General features: G+C 39.5%; 1 protein-coding gene across 2 annotated transcripts; it reads left to right on the top strand.

Annotated features, from left to right (window-relative positions):
- The first annotated feature begins 4005 nt into the window (after nucleotides 1-4005).
- Nucleotides 4006-22153, top strand: LGSN (lengsin, lens protein with glutamine synthetase domain). Of its 2 annotated transcripts, none has more exons than XM_034436687.3 (4): nucleotides 4006-4169; nucleotides 6317-6515; nucleotides 11424-11608; nucleotides 16275-22153. In XM_034436687.3, exons 1-4 carry the CDS (start codon nucleotides 4134-4136, stop codon nucleotides 17466-17468), a joined length of 1614 nt encoding a protein of 537 aa, XP_034292578.2. In that variant the 5' UTR covers nucleotides 4006-4133; the 3' UTR covers nucleotides 17469-22153. The 2 variants fall into 2 exon arrangements, with proteins under 2 accessions (XP_034292578.2, XP_087738596.1); XM_087882470.1 differs by having other exon boundaries at nucleotides 6317-7214.
- Nucleotides 22154-22985: the final 832 nt, after the last annotated feature.

Raw genomic sequence — 22985 nt, 5'->3', positions numbered from 1 at the left:
TATCTCTGATCCATTATTAAGCATAGGTGAGCAAAATGATGTACTGTACATGTGGGTTAACATCAATATTAACATGCAATTTCATAAAATTGGTGAAAGTGCTGGTCTAAAAATCAGGAGAGTGTAAATTCTAGTCCAGGGCTGTCAAACTCATGGGCAGGATGCGTCACGCGCTGGTCATGCCCTCGTCCGGTTTAACAACGGGGGAAAAAGTCCCGATATGTCATGTCATGCCGCTGTGACGATGCAAGTTTGACACTCCTGTTCTAGTCCCATCTTAGCCATGAAAGCCATCTGAATGACTTCGGGCTAGTCGTTCCCTCTACCTCATAGGGTTGTTGTGATGGGAAAAATAGGAGAATTAGGTATGTTTGCCACCTTCAGTTACTTATAAAGCAATGAAGGTGGGATAATATTTGCTCTGTGTATCATGTATTAATAAAAACAAATATCTTTCAAGCAGTTTTTAATATAGAAACCTCACTTAATCTTAGAGTTATGGACAAAGAAGTAGCATTATGCTACTTAGTTTAGTATTTAATATTTAGTATTTCTTACATCAAAATGGAAAGGAGTTCCTGGAAGAACCCAACTCTATAAGTTTTGGAAAGACATTTTTTCATGCTGGTGCCAAGTGTGATTTACTACTCCTTTTCAAAACATAAGATAGTCCCAATCCTCTAACCATTCTGGAATAAAATTTAAGACTCATCTGTTTAATTTAACACTTATATTGTTGCTGTTGTTAGTTGCAAAGTTGTGTCTGACCCATCGTGATCCCATGGACAACTTTCCTCCAGGCCTTCCTGTCCTCTACCATACCCCAGAGACCATTTAAGCTCACGCCGACTGCTTCAGTGACTCCATCCAGCCACCTCATTCTCTGCTGTCCCATTCCTCTTTTGCCCTCAATCGTTCCCAGCATTAGGCTCTTCTCCAGTGAGTCCTTCCTTTTCATTAAGTGGCCAAAGTATTTCAGTTTCATCTTCAGGATCTGGCCTTCTAAAGAGAAGTCAGGGTTGTTCTCCTCTAGGACTGACTGGTTTGATGGCCTTGCAGTCCAAGGGACTCGCAGGAGTCTTCTCCAGCACCATAGTTCAAAGGCCTCAATTTTTTGACGCTCAACTTTCCTTATGGTCCAACTTTCACAATCATACATTGCAACTGGGAAAACCATAGCCTTGACTATACACACTTTTGTTGGCAGGGTGATGTCTCTGACATCTTATATTGTTAGTTGTGTTTAAATGATATTTTTAAATAGTTTCAATCCATTTTATTGCTTTTCCTGCGTTGTTTAAATTTGTGGTAGGCTTCTGCGTTGTAATATGGGAAAAGGTTGCATAACACAATTAATTTGAAGTTCCACCTTAACTCTTCTTTCTTTTCAGGAAACATACATTCTCCTAAAAATATGAATAAAATCCACACCTTTGTGATACTGCTTTTTAATTCTAAACAACTAACAACTAACAAAATCACTAAAGATTTTTAATCTTTGTTCATCTACATTAGTCATCTTTAATTCAGAGATTTCTTCTTCTAAGATCAAAGACGGCCTTTTCTTCTCAGCAAACTAAAATTGCATCAGAACAATGATTTTTGACATCATGACACAACATTCACATAGATCAGAGCTGTCAAACTCCCGGCCTGTGGGCCAGATGTGTCACACGCTGGCCATGCCCCCACCCAGTTTAGTGAAGGGGAAAAAAAGTCCCAATACATCATGTGACACCACAGTGACGCTGTGAGTTTGACACCCCTGACTTAGATAGTTGCATCACAATGCCTGACACAAATATGTAAGCCTTGGGTTTTGTGTACATTGTTGTGATGAATGTTTTGTTACTTTCTCCCCCTTGCTCCCACTGTACATGCCAACATTGGGATATTTTCAGCCAGACAAATCAAAATGATGAAAAGTGTATTGTGGCATCATGGTGCCAGTAAATAATGTGAACCATATTTATGGTGCACAAGGCAGGCATTGGCAAGAATTAATGGATTCTCCTGGCTTTGTTTCCCTCTCTCTTACTGAATGTCACCACTCAGTTGGAAAACATCCATCCATCTTTCTCAATGGAGCTGGAGTTGGGGGGGAAAGTGTATTGCAAGTTGACTTGACTGACTGATTTTACACAAGTGTTTCTTCCTCAATGAGTATGTTCAAAGGTATTGGTGGATTCCCCCTGTTCAACATGGGTTTAGCTCTATTCGAATGTTCAAAAGAAGCCTGTACAAAAGGTGACAGGTGCAAAGAGTTGTTCTGTGAAGCAGTAGAGAGATCTGCACGTACACACACATACACACACACACAAATTCCACTAATTAGCTGCTTTTCAACCTGATTTATGTCTCTTAACCAGGATTTAGCCTGAAGACCTGGTAGGTACAGGGGAAGAGTAATTCTGGAGGACAGTTCCCTGGGCCCAGAATGGAGAGGTTGTACCCGGTGAGCATACCTAAAACTCCTGCCTCCTATTTTCCTCACAAAAACAACACAGTAAAATGGGTTTGGCTGAGAGAATAACTGGCTAAAAGTTATCTGATGACTTCCATGCCTTTAAGGGTGACCTAGAACTCATGTTCTCTTGGTTTTTAGCCCAGCAGTTTCACTACCACACCAAATTGGCTTTCTAAAGTGGCCAGTAGGTTCAGAATTAGGTCATTCCTTAGTAGTTACCTTACTGCAGGACTGTCAATTTCACGGCCTGCAGGCCAGATGCGTCATGTGCTGGCCACGCCAACACCCGGTTTAGCAAAGGGAAAAAAGTCCCGATACGTCACATGACTCCACCGTGACAATGCAAGTTTGACACCCCTGCCTTACTGCAGAGTTAACAGAATGATTGGCGAGGTATATCCATGGCAAAACCTATATTAGGTAAAAGAAAAATGCCATTATTTTAACATGGGTACAGCTATGGACAATTACCTCCACAGGTATTAATGTGAGGGAATCAAATGCATGTTCGGAGAACACATCAAAAAAAAAAAAGTTTCCACAACATGTCTATATTGCTGTTTATGCAAGTGAGGAAAAATAGATCCTCTGAAATCAGTAAGCACTAGTTTATATCCCTTTGATTTTAGTATCGATGAATCACAGATCCCAGACCCCCAAGTAGTAAAGTGAAATAAATAGTACTCACAAATATAGTATCATCCTGATCTCATAGGTTGAACATTAAGGAATGATTTTCTGTTGTACTTCAACCATCCTGCAAAGGAATCCTCAATCCCAATCCAGCAAGTTGTTTCTTTCTATGCCTCTGCTATTGTTTGATTTCCAGGGATTGCTTTACAAATTTGTAAAAGAGGAACAACCTATGGTGAGTTCTCATCTCATATGAAGCAGGCACTCTTCAATTTCACATGTTATAAACTATATATGACATCAGAACACATTTGCTGTTCCAGTGGTGATCAAGTAAATGGAAACAAGTCTTTAGCTCCCCAAATTACTTTGTTAAAGTGTTCAGATTTCATGTTTATTCTGCTGAGTTAGTTAACAAAATGCACATGTCCCCAGTGCTCACTTAACAACCTGCTTTCAGTGATGCCTCACCTCGATCCACAATGGAGGGAAAAGCCACGACAATGCAAATGTGTTTGTTCAACACAATTCTGAAAGCTTTGTAGAAAGTGCTGAGCAAAACAAGACCCACCAAATTCGAGCACCATTAACAAGGGATAGAAGCTGCCTCTGTGGCCATGGTTTTTTGTTTTTGTTTTTGTTTTGTTATGGTTGTTGTAATACTGGGTTCAACAGCATTTTAATTATAATCTTTCAAACAATATGTTGTGTTTCAGAAGAAAGCAAGACAATCCCACTGTCTTGCTGGGAAAAAAAAAGAGTGAAGCAAATGTTTTGTGTTTCCTGTAGTTGTTTACCTATCATTTATCAGGTGACTATTTCCAAACAATTCTAGAAATGTACACTCATGAGATTTATTTATTTATTAAAGAGCTTTGTCCTCCCTCATCCAGATTCATTATTAACAGAGCCTTCAAAAAGAGGGAAACTCTTGGAAATTCTGTGCTAACTCATCTTCATTACGGGAACATCTATAAATTCTGAGGACACGTTTCCAACTGAAATCACAGAGGGATGCAACCAAAATGTGTAGATGGAGAAGATGGAGAAAGACACCTTCAGCTATCAGGTAAGAAAAAAATGACCAGGAGAAATATTTTTATTCTCTCCTCTCTTGAGCATTAGTACTTCACAAAGATGGAGTATGTTTATATTACTAAATAATTTGATATAGACTGATGTGAGCTTCCTCCTAAAATAAAGTTTTAGTAGGCAATGGTGGAGAAGAGTTTAACCAGCCACAAATCCCACTTCTTCTTGTCTTGAATCTGAATCTGGCAAATAGGCAAAATTAGAGCTATCTATTATGGGGAATACTCAGCAAGCAGCTGAAGTACCTTTTTGTTTGAAGCTGAAAGTCTCTTAAAGTCCCCTGTGCCAGCTGATTATTTGTGCTAAATTGGAAAAGTTAACTACTCCAAGATGATACAATGATAAGGTTGACAGAAAATATATTTAAATAACTATCATTGCTTCAGATCCACAACACAAACTTTCTATATCCATGACAGTACTGGTTTTATAAAGTGTGTGTATATGTGTGTGTGTGTTAGGTATGTGAGAGAGACACAGAGAGACAGAGACAGAGATAGAGAAACAGAGACAGAGACACATAAAGAAAGGATCTAAGGCTTAGATTCTAAGCAGTTAAGATACGTCCAGATAGTTGCTTTAAACTGATGGAGATAGAATGTTGGATTATCTGGAACTTGTATGATGTTGAAAGATAAAACTTATGTTCTTTACTTGACTATTGTGAATTTATTCTCAGCTTGTTTTATTCAGCTTGTCACATGATATTGCCATCAATTCATGCAATTTTGAATGGACTGTTCACACTGGGATTTTGTTTACTGCTAAACCAGTATACAACATTTCAAAAAGCGAACTGCCCATTTGAGAAAGTATGACTTGGCGGAGATACCATGCAATGTAACAAATCCCATCCAATATTTCTACTATGAAATCAAACATTCAAGTGAAACATTCTGGTGAATTCAAGGGTATGTCCTTCGACTTTTCTTGGCTACAACACAGAAGAGAAACCCTTATGGAAGTGTGGTTGACTTGTGATTTATGGGTTTGAACATTTAGAAGGGATAATTTATGAAAAAGAAGGAAATTGGGATATAACCTTAGAGAGGGTAAAATACAAACTGTCAAAAAGATCAGAAGCTGCTTATTTATAATCTTTTCTTTCTATTTTCTCCCATGTTTTACTTATTCACTACTCTTCCTTATTTTCTTTGTTTGTTCTCTAACTTTGGAATTGTTTTTATCCCATTAAAATGTCTTCAATAAAAGTTATATATAAAAAAGAAGAGGTTTGTCATACTTGTTTTCACTTTTCATTTCAGTTTATAGCATTGCAACATCCTGGTTGTTTTCTATCCAAGTCCTATGCAGCTTAGCTTTGTGAAGCCTGCAAAGGTTGGCTGCTGTTACCAATTGTAAAAACAAAGCAAAAAGACATCTTCTATTGTCTGGATATACTTTTGCAATATAGCAAACATATTTGAGGCTTAAGCTATGTCAGGGCTCTCCTGAGTTCAATTCTAGCATCTTTTTTTCAAGGCCAAGCTTAACCTTGACATTTACGATGAAAGAGAAATGAAAATTGTCTTGAGCAATTGTATGTTCTCAGCCTTTTAAAAAATTTTACAGTTCCACAGGTTGGCATTTTGGCAGGGAAGGGAGTGAAAGACAATTAAATCAATGCACTGGTTTGTTTTTATTAGATGCGGTGTATTTAATCCCAGCAGCTAGATGGTAGCACTGGTTTGTGCATGCATTTATGAGCAGCACAGACTTGGATTGAGGATGTTGAATTGACGTTTACATATCAGACAAAAGAGGCATTTTCCTTTTTCTTAAGAAAAATCATTGTAAGATCATAGGAAGTTTGGTTTTCCACAAGGAGTATTTGTGCTGATAAAGTGAAAGGCTAGTTTGCCTATAATCTGCCAATTCAAGATAATCAAGAAAAAAAAAAATAAGGGACACATTATTTAAATATTTAAATTATATTCAAGGGGAAGCCTTTGAGTAGATGATGTTTTATATTTTAAGTCATTGTGACTAAAATGTGACCTTTTAGAATGTGTGGTATACACATATTATTCACAGGTCTCATTTCACGGTCGAAGCATTATAGTCTAATTTCATATTTCATTTAATTGAAGCTTTCTGAACAAAAAGAGTTTCTGATTTTTGCAGACGTCTGCTGGAGTTGACGATGAGGAAACTGATGGCAACCGTATGTGTGGATTGAGTAGCAGACAAAGAAGCAAGATCAGTGGGACACAGCTCTCGGCAGCAGAACGTGAAACAATGGAGGAGCCTCTTGACGCAAACTCTTTTAATCAAGAAATGCAGGAGCTGTATGTAGATAAACCTCCTCAATTGCAGGAAGCAGGTGAGACCCTCCCCAAAGATTTCCAGGTAAAAGAAGGCTTATCACATAGCCAAGAAGAATCGTGCAGAGATGACTCAGAAGATTGCAGGGGTGTAGAATCCTTTGGTAGAAAAAATCAAACATTTGAAGCAGACGTAGAGAGCAAAGATGAGCAACTGGGGTGGCTAGACACGAGGAGAAGCCAGGAGACTTCTGAAATAGCGTCACACGAAGATAAAACTCACTCAGTGCGGGATGGGAATAAGTTCCACCCGATAGAGGAGATGGACGGGGATCATCCTATAGCAACCCAGGAAAAAGAAGACAGCAAAGACGTGTCTGTTTTGGAGCCTGGCATACCTAACCAAACTTCGCAAGAGTTTAAGAGTGTATTGAAAGAGAGTCCCCTGTTAAGCAACTGGACCTGGGACAGCACTGAACTCAGGGCTACCTCTTGTCGTCCGTTTCTGAAGTCTAGGGAGGAACAATGTCAATGCATGGAAACTCTTCCTCCTCATTTAGGAGGCACTGACCAGAAAGTTCCCATTGTGCATACGCATGGATCAGGGCAAGGAGGAAAGCCCCAACTGGGTTACAATTCTGCTGGGTTGGAGAAAGAGCCGTCAGAAAGGGATGATTTGGAACAATCTGTTGGGAGTCAACAGACCCCTTTTCCAAAAGTGGTCAGAGCTCCACCTACTAACTTTGAGCCCACATCTGGTAAGCACATTAAGTCCCATGTGAAATAGAGGGATTGTGCTATTATCAGCTAAGCATGCAATTAAAAATAAGATTGCAGTAATCGATACTATGGCATTATATGCTACCTCCATTCAAAACCAGTGTCATATCTATAAGGAGATATAAAAGAAAATGATAAACCACAATAAGGAAATTATAAGGAAAATTAGTGTCAAAACAGTATTAGATCTGTTAAAATGGGAGCAAATTGCAGTATAAAGATAGAGTGAGATGGTGTGGACTATTAGGTGCCATTGCAAAGATTTGATTCTCACCTGGCCACTATATAGTACAGAACCTATGCTGGAGAATTATGGGTTCCAATTTGGCAATGACATTTGCACATGTCAGATGGATCTTAATCATTCTGTTTAACATTATATCTTTCTTGAGGAAGAGTAGTGTCTATGCATGTGTGTTCTTTGTGCCATTAACAATTAGAGAGTGGCTGGCTTTGAGGCATAGAAATGAGAAGAAACCTGGGTTAGCTTTTCTTCTTTGTTTGGTGGGCATTGAGTTGTGTTGCTGTCAGTTCTCAAACCCAGGGAACCATGATTTGTTAAAAAAAAAAAAAACAACCTTCAGAATACCTGATCTGAACTGTTTCCTCTCCTCAGAGAAGCTTTGGGGCTAATATTGATGTGAAATTAAATGATGAGACCTGGTGGACTGTATCTTTGGATTTCAAATCTCAAAAGGTCTTTACAAATGCAATGAGTTCTTTACACTTTAAAATTTTAATTAATAAGTTACTTGTAATGTGTCTTAAAGATAACCTTCATCTATATAATCAACCTGGGACCCCCTTCCTGCTCCCCTTCTCATCTCAGTTTAAGTACTACATCAGTATAGTTTAATTGAATTGCAGCTCACAAAAGTTTACAGTTTTTTTGGTGTTAGTCAGAACAGGTGCTATCAGGCTCCTTCTGATTTTTCAACAAGGGTAGATACCGCGTTTCCTTGAAAATAAGACAGGGTCTTATTTTCTTTTGACCCCCCAAATAAGGGCTTGGCCTTATTACCGGGGGGGGGGAGGGTCTTATTATTTTGGAGGTGCAGGAGGTGGTAAACGTGGGACTGGATGTCCTGTTGCTGCCGTCGCCTCCCCTCCCCATTCTTTGCGTTGGCCGCTGCCCTGACATCTCCCACCGCTGCTGCTTCCTTATGGAGCAGGCTCTGCAAGGCTTGTGCCGTTGCATGCACAAACTGCAGCACTGCCATGAGCTTCATCATACCGACACAGCTGGCATCCTGCCGTTCACAGCTGTGCCAGTATGTCAAACTCGTGGCTATGCTGCAATTCCTGCATGCAATGGCACAAGCCTTGCAGAGTCCTGCTCTACGAGACGGTGGCAGTGGCACGATGAGTCTCACAAAGACTCGTTTCTGGCAGGTGGGGCGGGGGAGAAGTAAGACACGTGGAGCGGGATGTGGCTCCCCTTGCTGTCTCTTCTCCCACCCATCACCCACCAGGCATGACAGGGCTCTTGCCCCTCACTTAGCCACCCACCACCACCTGCCCCCTTTAGGATGCAATTTGGGGGTGACAGGTGGGGCGGGCGAGAAGCATCTCGCTTTTCCCCCGCCCTACCTGCCACCCCTCTCCATAAAGAGATGGTGGGGAAGGGAAGCAGCCAGGCTACTATTGCCATTGGGGTCAGCCACATTGGGCCGCAAGACATGCGTCTTACCTTTCCAGCACCATCATGTTCCTTGTCTTTCTGTCCAGGGAGACACATTGTAGAAAAAACTTTCTCGCAAGTTCAAGGAGTTTGGCTGAACTCGCGAGAAAGTTTTTTCTACAATGGGTCTCCCTGGACAGAACGGCAACGAACATGATGGTGCTGGAAAGGTAAGACATGAATCTCGTGGCCCACGCGGCCCACCCCAATGGCAACAGCAGCCTGGCTGCTTCCTTCCCCACTGTCTCTTTATTGAGAGGGGTGGCAGGTGGGGCAGGGGAGAAGCGAGATGCTTCTCCCCCGCCCCACCTGCCACCCCCAAATTGCACCTAAAGGGGGCGGGTGGGGGCGGGTGGCTAAGCGAGGGGCAGGAGCCCTGTCATGCCCGGCAGGGGGAGTGGGGCACATAGTTGGTGGGGGGACTTATTTTGCAGGGGTGGCTTATATTATCACATGTCCTGAAAAGCCCGATTGGTCTTATTTTCAGGACATGTCTTATTTTCGGGGAAAGATGGAATATATTTTATTTATTTATTAAATGTATATGCCACCCATCTTTCTAAGGAGTGACTGGTTTCTCAGTGGTGAAATCCCAATTTTTTTTACTGCTGGTTCTGTGGGTGTGGCTTGATGGGCGTGGTGTGACTTGGTGGGCATGGCTTGGTAGGTGTGGCAGGGGAAGGATATTGCAAAATCTCCATTCCCACCCCACTCTGGGGCCAGCCAGAGGTGGTATTTGCCGGTTCTCCGAACTACTCAAAATTTCCACTACCAGTTCTCCAGAACCTGTCAGAACCTGCTGGATTTCACCCCTGGGTTTCTAGCAAAAAAGGCTTATAAGAGATATATCAAAGAAGAATTGTATGGCTCTCAAGTCATTTGGCTATTCTTACTGAAATTCTCTTAAAAGCCTATTACATTCCAGTTTTGACGATATAGGAGATTCCATTTCCACTCTAGATTGTGTGGGAAGCAAAATGTGGTAGCTTTAATTAGCTCCTGTGTGGAAAGAATCCTATGGATCTTTCACATAAAAGAATCTAATGAATAATAGAACTAGTAGGTCAGAAAGCATAAAAAAGACTAGTATTTCCCTTTTTATCGTCAGCAGATCATTAATTAGACCCTCAAATAATCTGTGGATTTACTATCTTGGAAAATTGGGATTAAAATTGATTAATTTTGCTTGATTAGGTACTATCAAAATTGTGTTTTCTTTTATCAATCACATAGATAAGTTTTGTTCATGATGATCTATGCCTAGCCTGTTTTTTCAGGTCTTCAAATGGTGCCCTCATTGCCACAATAACTGAATTTGTCCACCTTGCTGTTGTCCTCTTCTTCAGTTTTTTTTCCACCTTTTCTGGGATTAAAGCCTTTCCCAGAAAGCTGGATCTTTGTATAATATGTCGAAAGAAGGATAATTTATCTTTGTAATTTGTATCTCCAGTGAGAACACTGGTTCGCATAATTAGCTGTCATAGGTCTATTTTATATATTTCCTTTTCCCTTCCCCTTTATCCACCTCAATTTTAATTCAGTGAGCTTCCACAATGTATAGCATAGTATATTTGCAGGTAATCCTTGATTTGTAAGTGGTCACTTAGCAACCATTCAAATTTCCGACAGCCACCTCCCCTTATATGATCACCCGATCACAATTCCAACACTTGGCAATCAGCCTATATTACAATTTGCTATATCCTGCAGTCACATGACTGAGATTTATAACTTTTTTTGCTGGAAACTGGTGCTTACTTCCTGTTTCTGGCAAAATAAAAAGTCCGTTGGGTACTATGGATTTGCTTAATAACTGTGGTATTCACTTAATGACTATGGCCCAAAAAGGGTGTAAAATTGGGGAAAGTCATAGGCTCAACTACAGTTGCAGTACTCCAAGCTTGGTTTTATTTGAAAATCACATACACATACAAAAATCTCTTATTGGGGTACCCGGAATATTTGGATTGAGTTATTCTCGAAGTCCAGTAGTATTAAAGTGACTGGCTTGTTCAGAAGAAGAACAGCTGCTTTAAAGGCTTTCTTGACATGCCTGCATATCTTTGTCATAAGTATGAGAAGTGTAGCTATATAGATTTTACAAACCAACAAACAAGTGTGTGCATGAAAAGTCAACACTATTGGAACTGGCAGCACAGGTGCATAGGTAGTAGGGAAAACCAAGCCAAGTCTTCCAAAGGAAGCAGCAACATTAACACTTCAAGGAGGAGCACCTTACTTGGGCCAATGAGTTTGAGAAGGATCTCTTTTGAACTCTTTGCACAGTCCTATTATTTATGTTTTTTGCTAGCTTCCTTCTCGTGTAAATGTTCATCATTCAGTCTTAAGACATGTACCCTTCGTTCCAACCCAGAATTCAAAGCAGGGTGAATCCTTGAGATTCTTAAGGGCATCCATCTCTCAAATATTGTGTCGGAAAGATACGTTAATGTCAAATATTTAAATCCTGCCACATGGTGATTGCATTTTAATTTTTCATTTAAAGAAAAAGAATCCAGAAGAGATTCCAGTGGGAAGAAACTGGGCAGTGAGAGTTTTCTTCACTTCACCTCTGAGATAGAGCACATCGAGGAACAGATGGCAAGGGACAATGTCCACTTTGTCAGGTTTGAAACCACAGATATCCACGGTGTGTCAAGATCCAAGAGCATCCCTTCTCGCTTTTTCCGGGTATGTTTGTATTCTTTTCCTGTTTCCTGGGCTCAGTGGCCGTCCTTTTGCTATTCTGCAAACCTTTGTTATTGCAGTATGCCCTTAGGTTGACCAAGAACTTTCTAAATATGTTTTATTCATCTCTCTCCCTCTATTATTAAGAAAATTTAATTCATGCAACTTGGCAACGTGGGTTCTTTTTACTCATCTAAGCTTTTCTTCCTCAGATATATCTTTTTTAAAAAATTGATTACCTTAAGAAAAGGTTGGTTTGATCTAGGGGTGAAATCCAGCAGGTTCTGACAGGTTCTGTAGAACTGGTAGCGGAAATTTTGAGTAGTTCGGAGAACCAGCAAATACCGCCTCTGGCTGGGCCCAGAGTGGGGTGGGAATGGAGATTTTTGCAGTATCCTTCCCCTTGAGTGGGGTGGGAATGGAGATTTTGCAGTATCCTTCCCCTGCCACACCCACCATGCAATGCCCACCAAGCCATACCACACCCACAAAGCCACGCCCACAGAACCGGTAGTAAAAATTTGGATTTCACCACCGATTTGATCTGATCCTAGAAAATTTCAAGGGTCCAAGGCAAACAGCCAGATACTAAAGGGACAGCATGTGAATTACACTAGTGACAAAAAACCCAAAACTTACTGAGTGATTCAATCCAATCAAATCATACCACAGAAATGCATAATGGTTTAAATTGTAACACTGTAGTATAGTATTAGTTATTTTGTTAAGCAACAATTAAAGGTCACATTATTCGGTAATTTTTCTATGGAAAATAGAGATCACCAGTAGCTTTTTTGCAGGTTGTTTCTGCAATACCCAGCATAGGCAGTTTATAGGGAACATTTTTGTTTAATTCTTATCATGAATATTTCAGGTTTCATTCAGTGAACATAAAAATATGCTAATACAATTAGAAATGCAGTGGCATTTGCTTCCATGCTATATTTTCTTTGAACTGTAGAAAAAATACATTTTACTTTATTTTGTTTTTAGCTATTGCTTCATTAGGCTCTGTTCTTTCAACTTTAAGGTTAAATATGTTGTATTTCACTGATGTCATTTAGGCATTAACAGATATCAACTGTTTTCCATGGAATTTAGTACTGCTAAAAGATAATAAGCTAATATTTTTGGTAGTCATTCTGTGTGTGTTTGCCCAGCTCAGTTTTCTAAAATAACTTATACTTGTTTGAATTAATGCCATCTTAAGAAAATTAAATTTGACATGGAAATATAAATCATTACTTTAAAATACTATTATTATTGCTGCTACTGTGATACCAAGAGTCATAAAATACGATAGGATTACTTTTTATTCTTATTTATCTAGAGACTTAGATCACGAAGAAGCAGGAATACAGCTTTGTAATTCACTTTCCGAATTAAAAGCTCTATTAAGTCATGGTCACACAACTGTGCATACCCAATTCACAATCTAGCTAGCAAAGCTGGATTTCAGGAGAATTGAATAGTATGCACAGTACCTCATTCTGTGTAACAGCTCCTAAACACTATAATTTCTTCCTAATATTATAATTTCCAGCAAAGCTTGGCCTGTCCCAGTGTGGCAGTCTTTTCTTACTGCTTAGTACTTTTCCATCAGAATGCCATTGCCTCATTCAGTTCACATGGGAAATATCTCTTGTTCTGAGAAGTTTTTCTTGTTTTCAGAACCATTCCTATTTTCATAGTAAACTTCATTCTGTATTTTTCCACATGTGTAGCGGCTAACATTTCTTAGAACAATCCTTATATCTTTATGGCCTGTTTTATGGAGCTCTCATGTATTCCATCTTCTACGCATGTGCACTCATACATTTATTTTTATCTTGCCTCCATTATTTTTATAAATAACTTAAGGCAGCGAATGTACCTAATAGTCATTCCTCCTACAATTTGTCCACAACAAAACCACTGTGAGATGGGTTGGGCTGAGAGAGAGGATTGGACCAAAGTCATCCAGCTGGCTTTCATGCCTAAAGTGGGACTAGAACTCACAGTCTCCCGGTTTCTAGTCTGGTGCCTTAACCACTAGACCAAACTGCCTAGCACTGACAATATGGCAGCTACACCATGACGTTAATGATAATACTGGCCATACCTGATGGTTTTGCTGTATATTGGTGTATGGTTAACTACGGAATAACACTATGATGATTTTTATTACTGGTGCTATTTTTAGAAGGTGAAATAAAACTCTACAGCCTGAGCTTTACTTTGTGCACTACTACAAAACTATTACCAAAATGATGGGTAGACTCACTGTGCTCAAGTACTGAATTTATGCTACTATTTGTTGGGCTGGCAAGATTTTGCCATGTTCAATAGGCCACTCTGTCCACTCCCATTGAGAGAAACACCCTAGAAAGCATTTTTTAGCACAAGAAAGAGAGAAAAAAACATATAGATGTTTCCTTGCATTGGTAGAAAATAGGCAGTGCAGCATCTTCTTTGATAACCACACAGATTTGGAGTGGTGAGGTTTCCAGGTCAAGGTAAGGTTTTTCCTCAAATGTGTGGCCTGCTTTAGTGCCTCTGTCCTTGTGTTGTGCCGAGGGACCTGAGGTCACATTCAAAAGGTGGTTGTCTTTTATACTCTGTGAAACAGACAGTCTTTTACCAAACTGTTGGGAACACAAAACAGTGTGCAAGCTTTCCTTTTTCAAAGGTCAACAACATGCACCTTTTCACAATTTATCTCTCCCAACGTGGCTTGTTCTGTGATTCAGCTAATGCATTTTGCAATCAACATGCTGTTGCTACTAAATTCAAGATTAATTTACACTGGGCACACTGTAAGATAAGCATTACTTGCTCAGTTTCGGAAACAACACAACAGGTAGTGGATTGGGATCATTTGCATTTTTTTGGGGGGGTGCATTTTGCCAAGTACTGATAAATGATGCTGTAGGGAATTGCTTCATTCCAAAGCCACTTAATGTCTACGGTATATTGCCAATATTTTCACACGGTCCCTTTTTACCTGGCTTAACTAGTTTTGCAATTTGAATCATAATGCTCAGAATGTCAGGCACTCTGCTGCTACACAGGCTGTGTTAAAAGGTTTAAAAGATCTCGCAATAAAACACATCTGCAATGGTTCAACCTATTTTACGTTCAATCAAGTATTCACTCGCTCCCAAATATTATTCAAAGGCCAAGAACAGCGAATTTAAAATCTTTGTTTTTAAATTCAGACTTAGCAGTAAGATATTCTTTGTAAGCTGATGGGGAAAAAACCTTTATTGTATATAGAATGGCCTTTACAAGTCTGTAGTACTCTTAGACATTTGGATGTCTTACCAATTCACTGCGTACTGCCATTTTTTGGTGTGGTCTATTGGGTAAAATTTTATCAGACATGCAGGGTGATACAGACAAGAAGCACATGCATATGAACTACATCTATTTTATTATGAGATTACATTAAGAGAATCTTGCAAGTCTGAAAGTACATATCTCTTCCTTTACCTTTACAGCCCAAGAAACTAGGGAGGGATCTTTCTGCAATATTTGCCATGCCCAAATTCTTGCTGTGGGCTAAGGATCTTTTTATCTGCCCATTACTCTGGCTGTAGCTTTTCTCCCTGTCTCCCAAATTCATTCCTACATACCATTCCAAATTTGATGGAAACAGTTCCATCATAGTTAGCCTAGATGATTTCTTAAGAATTTCCATAAAATTTAAATTACTATCACCATCTTTCATTTCAGGGAGGACATTACAAAAGATTTCAAAGAGAAAATGGTGCTGGAAAGTAATTTTATACTCTTGACTTAATGATCTTAGGCAGGATCTCATTAAAAATTACAAAGGTATTGTTTCAGATGTGATATACACAGCTAATATTCCTTTTCTCTTCACTGCCATTCCCTCCTTTAAGATTGTTTCTACCTCCCTAATATTAGCAAATACAACAGAATAAGCCTTCAGAAATGAAATACTCTAGGGCATGTGGAAACTCAAATTTTAAATTCACTTATAACATTGCAACACTGTTAACATCATTATCATCATTATTATTATTTCCATTTTTAATCTTCCTTTCTACCCAGAAAGCACTTAAGGCAACAATGAAATTGAACTTGCTTCAGGTTCTTCGTAGCTGAACACGTTTTTTAAAAAATAAAATCATAAATTAAAATGAATTCACAGAGAAGCTTGGTCCTGTTGCTGATTCTTGGTATTCTTTCTCAAAAATGTAGTGAGCAGCATTAGTTCCATAATGCAACACTGTGGTCATTCTAGCTGGTGTGTTATCAGACTTATGTCATCATCCTATCATTTGCTACTTTCTGAAGGTCATTTAGGAACTGTCTTGATTGTGGGGGGTCTGGACCCAGAGGCCTGAGGTCCCTTTCTTAGCAACATTATGGCTAGTTTATTGAGCCTTTTGTCTCTCCACCCCACATATACAGACAAACACATACAAGCATACACATACAAACACACATGCACACATCCCATGTCAACTCCTAATGCCTTCCATGCTTGGCTGAAAGAAGTTTCTGATTGAAAATCTACAGTGTATGGCTTTTCTCTTGGACAATTGGTTATGGTTCCTTCTGAAACTTCCTCAGAAATGTAATCTGTCAATGTGATAGTGCTACTTAGGGATTATTTAATCCATCCAAAGCACAGCCATATGTTCTTCTTCCTTCTGTTTAGACCAAAGCAATCAATGGGGTTGCCATGCCAAAAGGCTACCTTGAACTGACCCTGAATCCAAGGGACCGTGAGACATGCCACGTTCCTGCAAGCAGTTTTAACTGCGACATCATCCTGAGACCCGATTTATCAACATTCCGGATCTTGCCATGGGTGGAACAAACAGCAAGAGTGATCTGCGATCCCTTTATGGTGATGGGAAACCCTCTCTTGACATCGCCCCGGCACATTGCCAAGCAGCAGTTGAATCAGCTCCAGAAAAACGGCTTTGCGCTGTATTCTGCCTTCACTTATGAATTCTGCATCTATGGCATTGCTGAAATTGTCAATTCAAAGACAATCTCTTTTCCCGCTGCCACCCTACTCAGCAATCATGACCAGTCCTTCATCCAGGAACTCATGGATGGCATGTATCATGCTGGGGCAAACATTGAAAGCTTCTCATCCTCGGCTGGGCCTGGCCAGATGGAGATCTCTTTTCACCCAGAGTTTGGCCTGGGTGCAGCGGACAGTGCCTTCACTTTTCGGACAGGCATTAAAGAAGTAGCCAAAAAGTACAATTATATTGCCAGTTTTTTCACCGAGGATGGATTCTATAATTCTGGCATTCTGACCCATAGCCTTTGGGACAGCAGCAGACAGCATAATTTGTTTGCTTCTGGAGCCCAAGAGCTAACTGAGATAGGGAAGAATTGGCTGGCTGGGTTACTGATGCATTCTGCAGCTCTCAGCTGCCTGATGGCCCCCACTGTCACCTGCCGCAAATGCTATAGTGGGTGTAGCAAAGGCTCCAAAGAGGCTGTGGTTGCCAAGGGAGCATGGAATGACAACAGCTGTGCATTTAACATCCAAAATCATGGTGACAAGGGAACCTGGATAGAAAATCAACTGGGCTCAGCCACAGCCAACCCTTACTTGGTGCTCTCGGCTACAATCGCAGCAGGTCTGGATGGGGTAAAGAGAAAGCTCACTTTCCAGGAGACCTCAGGGAAGGCCCAGAGTTCCACTCTGACGAAAGCAGGCATGATCCCTCTGAAGCTGGAAGATGCTCTTGTGGCTCTCCGAGAAGATGAGTGCATCAGGGAAGCGCTGGGGGATTATTTTGTCCAGTACTTTATCAACATAAAGCAATATGAGGTGGAAACTGAGGAACTGGATGTGGAAAGGAATAAATTTTTGGAATATTTTATCTAGTGTGAAGATGAGATTGGAGAGTTAATAGAAGCTAAGCAATGCAGCTGTAGATCAGAAAGTCTCTAGATCACATTTCTTTTATAAGTGACCTTTTTAAGTGACTTTAAGGCACTCCGTCTTTTTCTCTCTTTTTCTTATAAGCTGCAGTACAGCTAATAAAGGTGCAGGTAGCAACAAACTGATTTACTGTAAATGGCTGTTACAAAAATCTTGAGAAAATAATGCACATGAAGTTTTAGTAGAATATTAGTTTCCTATAGTCCTTTATTTGAATATAGGTTATTTTGCATGAGACTGTTTTTCCTGGAGACTCCAGATCAATCTGCATGTCCACTTGTTATATAGATTTCAGCTGCATTCAGCTTTATGTCTTGTTTTCCTCTGATTAATTACAAATTGGGAGGAGGAAATATTACCTCACAATATACCATGAAAAGAGATCTGTTTTCTGTAATCTGTTTTCTCTCTCAAATAATCAAAGGAAACTTTCTTCCTGGCTAGGAAAAAAGTTTGCATAGTTTTTTTTTTTTTTTAAATAAAAGACATCATTTAGTTGGTCACGTAGTCAGCCAAGTGTTTAGACTGGATCTGGCATTTTTGTCCACTTATCGAGGCCTTTCCAAGGACTTGGGATAAACAGATGCTGTTGTTTGATGGTGTTACAGTTACTGTTGCAGGATGTAAGCTGTTCTGAGTAAAGCTGCCTTTTGCAATTGACTGAAGAGGATTTTGTCAATGCTGATGGTGTTCAAATGGTACTTCAGTATTTTGGGATTGTACTCAATTGTACCTATTACTATTGGTAGTATCTTTGCTTTCTTTTACCACAGTTGTTCTACTTCTGTTTGCAGGCCTTTGTAATTTTCTCCAGTTTTTTATCTTCTCTTCTGTTGCTTCCAGGTACTGCAACTGTCCAGTATCCAGACATTTTTGTCTTTCTTATCAACAATTTTAAGTCTGGGCTGTTATATGACAGGCGTTTATCTGTTGGATGTAAAGTCCCAGTTTTTGCAGCAGCCAAGTAGGTGGTCCACTATTTCTTTAGCTTCTTTCCCTAGGTGGAATTTGCTATCTGTTGCTGTCTTCTCAATTCTGGTTTTGTATGCATTTGTTCTTAAGGCTTGGTCTTGTGTAGCCAGAATTAGTCCCTCGGTCTCTTTCTTGAACTTTTCTGCCCTTAGCTATTTCTAGGCCTGGTCTTCTTTACCTGCAAGTGTGTGTGTGTGTGTGTGTGTGTGTGTACTGGCCATGTTTTGCTTTGCCCTGCCATGTATCTTTTCTATTCTTCATTTGCAGCCCTGTTTAGTCTCTTCGGTATTCAATAGGCCTTCATGGTGTACTAGTTTTAGTGCATCTTCTTAGCTGTCCTTCAGGTATTCTTTCAATGCTCTTTTTTCTTCCTCAATTGTCTGGGGTACTTGAAGCATTCCATGCTCATCTATGCTCCTTGTTAAGTAGAGTCTATCAACATTGCTGCATGGATAAAGGACATGATTCATTGTCACTATTTTTCTGTTCTGCCTGTCTAGTCAAAGCTTCTAGTGTGAAATTCAAACTTCTTTACCTCCTGATTTCTTGGCTTGTAGCTTTAATCTGCTGCTTTATTTTCTCCAGTCCTTCCTTGATCTTCCATATTTCTAGGTGGTGCTTCTTGATCAGGTATTCTTTGCTTTGCTTTGCTGACCTTATTTTCCAACTTGGTCTTTCATTTTGGTGGTGCTCCATTTGTCGTTCTTCTTCTTCTTTTACATACAAGGTATTCAGTTATAACTGCAGCCATGTTGTTTTGTATTTTAGTGGTTTGCTTCTTGCAGTGAACAGTTGCTTATATTTGATATTATAGTTTTGGTGTCTTTTACTTTTTGTGCTAGTTGTGTTTTTTTGTAATCAGATTCAGTGCAAGCAACCTTTTGCCGTTGTTTTGTACTGTTCTAGATGCTCAGTTATTATTTGTTTCAATTCTTAGAGGGCTTTGTTCTTTCTGAAGAGAAGTGTGAGGACAGGGAATGTCAGTCTGAGAATGAAAACAATTCAATAACTATGCTCTACTGCCCAATCTCTCTGGTTTGCTTCTACAAACTGAACTTCTTCTGGCAAGGTTTCAGATTCTTTACCCTGGGTAAATCTTCACAGTTCTTCCAATTCTGCTACTGTAAATTCTTTATTTCATATTATAAATTGGTGTTGATCTGCTTAGCCCCTGTTCTGCTATTTCTGATTCTAGATGTTGTTCTTTATAGAACCAGCGAATTGTTTTCCGATATCCTCTTTTTATTGAACTTCATTTACAACACCTAATCATTATACCTTTGTTTTCAGTCCTCATATATTTGCAATGAATAAACACCTTTTTTTCCCAACAGTCTTGCAGCTACTGGCCCTGGTTGCTCAGGCAACAGTCCTGAGTCCTATACACCAGTTGTCACCAGATGTTCAGGAATTCCAACCCCCAGCACAGTCTTTATTGACCTAGCACAGTCTTTATTGATGACCGATCCAGTAAAGGCTTCTGTACATTACGTCTACCATATTGTTTATGGGGGAGACACACTTTGTCTGGCTTCTCTAAGAGACGTGTACATATTGTTGAACCTCTGTCATAGCTTTCATTCTCCTCAGAGCATGCAAAACCTGCAACCACTTCAAGGTAGTGCCTCACTGAGGGATTATATTTCCATTTGTCTTTGAAGATGTACTCTCAGATGCTGAGGACAAAAAATATAAGTATCTAAACTTTTTGCACTTCATCCCAGAAGATTCATTTCCTCATTTGTAATTAATTAGCGGAAAACAAGTTAAATAGCTGCACGTTATCAAAACAATATCCATTTTAGCTCTCTCTCATCATCCTGTTTTAAAATCTGCCCAGCACCTGCCCTTAGATCACAATGATTTCTCTGCCAGCTCTGTCCAGTAGGGATGTGGAATGTGGACTGTGGATTGCCCATTTGATATATTCTCATTCATTTGAAGAAAATCGAAACTCCCCTTTGATATATAATTCTCCCTCCATGTACAAATACTGTAAAATGAGTTTAAAATACATATATAAATTCAATAAATCATAGAAACTATCTTAATAGATAAATAGCTTAGTTGAGAGTTTGGACTTTGCTATTTTTTATGATATTCTACTATGTGGAATAAAAGCAATAACTAATAATTAAAATGTTAGCCTACTCTGTTCAGCAAAAAAGCAGACTGGAATCAAAATTGTTTAGGACAAGTGATGAGAGAGAAAATTTAGATTTCAGTTGGAATAGTAATTTTCTTCAAGAACCACAAAACTCAGTTTTCTTTGAAGTTTGTATTCTTTGAACTGAAGTGCTGTATTCCCATTAAATCTCTGTACAAAATAAAATGTTGTACAATACCAGAAAAGCATTGAAAAGTATATGTTGGTGAAAATAAGACACCAAAATCTGCTGTGTTAGTTAAAATTGCTTGCAGAAAATGGGTGTATAAGGCAAAGCATGCACAGGAATGGTCACGCTTGGAAAATTCCAAAATGCAGGCACATTTTCATGTTTTTCTTTCTTATTGTGAAAATGGATGGTGGAATGAAACAAGCTGAATCAAAGTTGGAAGACCTGAAATTCATTCATGCCTATTGTGGAACTGTCTGTGGGCTGATCATCAACTTTCCCTAATGGCAGCATGATAATCATTTTTAAATGACATGCTTCATGCTTTATAACCAAAGCAGTACTGAAGCAGCTTGCAGCTAGTCCAACATGGCAGCATATTCTATAACCAGCATCCTTTTCTGACTGCTCCAGGACTGGTAGACTACATTTTATTCTGGCTATCTAGCTGTGTCCTAACTGAAAGAGCGGAATTTAACTCTCAATTCTGTGGTTATATACAGGAAAAATCTTAAACCAAGAAGTGACCAGAGTTGTTGAATTAAATCTTATGATTTAAAAATGCTGACCTTGTCAGCTTGTAATATGACAGCCTGGGTTTGAGAACGACACAACAGGGTGCATGCAACAGGGTGCCATGTGCCATGTGACAGGGTGAAGTCTCATTACTTACCCCAGCTCTAGCCTAGTGAAGAGAAGGACCAGGGGAGACATGATAGCAGTGTTCCAATATTTGAGGGGCTGCCACAGAGAGGAAGGCGTCAAGCTATTTTCCAAGGCACCTGAAGGCCAGACAAGAAATAATGGATGGAAACTGATCAAGAAGAGATTCAACCTAAAAACAAGGAGAAATTTTCTGACCGTGAGAAAAATCAACCAATGGAACAACTTGCCTTCAGAGGTTGTGAGAGCTTCATCACTGGAAGCTTTCAAGAAGAGATTGGGCTGCTGTTGTCAGTAATGGTGTAGGGTCTCCTGCTTGGTGGGGGAGGATTGGATTAGATGATTTATAAGGTCCCTTCCAACTCTGTTAATCTGTAATCTGTAAAGTCCTGTTTACCTAGCACACGGGTGTCAAACTCTCTGTGTCACGTTGATGTCATGTGACATATCATGACTTTTTTGCCTTCAAAATGCTTTGCATTTTACCTCTTATCCAAACTCATTTGATACAAGAAAGTCCCCTTTTTAAAGTACCCTTCTCATTTCTCATTTCACCTGCTGCAGATATTTCTCTTGAAGATTATGTAAAATATCTACCTTTACTGGTAGTATTCTAAGAAAGAACTTGAATTAAATTAGAGTAATTCCAACAGTCCATTCATGTTTAATTGTGAAATACGTTATTCCTACTTAAGTAACTGATAGGTTGTCTGATACAAGTCTTCTAAGAAGCAAGTCTCTTTTAGGTGTTTTTTTTTTTTTAACTGATTCCCCAATTTGAAAACAGAGGACTACAGTCAGAAATAATTTTAGTTTACATGTAAGTAGTAAACCATAATTCTGATAGGTAATGAAAAGATAACTTCTGGGAGATAATTGTAAAAACAATAGGGTGTATCCATCTGAACCTATCAGCAAACAGGGCAGCATGGATTAGATCAGTGTTTCTCAACCTTTACAGCTTTAAGATTTCAACACCCAGGATTCCTGCTGGGATGGCTGGGGAATTCTGGGACCACAGATCTTATAGTTGTTGATGCCAAGAAACACTGTATTAGATGAATTCATTTACCTCCACCTGCGTTCCTTATGCTCTACAAGATGCTTTTCTCCTGGGGTCCATCTGGAGTGAGGAGGAACAAAAAGGAGAAAGCTTGTTGCTCAAACAGAAACACAGCCTTGATTATGAGTGGCTTCACTGAAAGGCATCGAAACTAGAATCTCAGTTTGAAAAGAAGTTTGTAGGTTGTACTTGACAATGCTTTTGATTGGGCATGTGGAACTTCCATTCTGAGCCTTTCGGTGGCTGTGTGTGTGTACGCGCATGTGTATGTGTGTGTGTGGAAACAGGCAATTGAAATAAGAAAAGTGTGCTAATAAAAGAGCAACATAATGCAAACACAGTAAAGTCTTTAAATATCTTCCGTCTTAGATGGGAATAATCTTTTCTATTGATTGTTCTGAAATGCACCAATTTTATCTGCAAATA

Source organism: Pantherophis guttatus, chromosome 1, assembly GCF_059756535.1.
Source record: "Pantherophis guttatus breed Tessera chromosome 1, ASM5975653v1, whole genome shotgun sequence".
Lineage (NCBI taxonomy): Eukaryota > Metazoa > Chordata > Lepidosauria > Squamata > Colubridae > Pantherophis > Pantherophis guttatus.
This window is presented reverse-complemented; position numbering and strand designations above follow the sequence as displayed.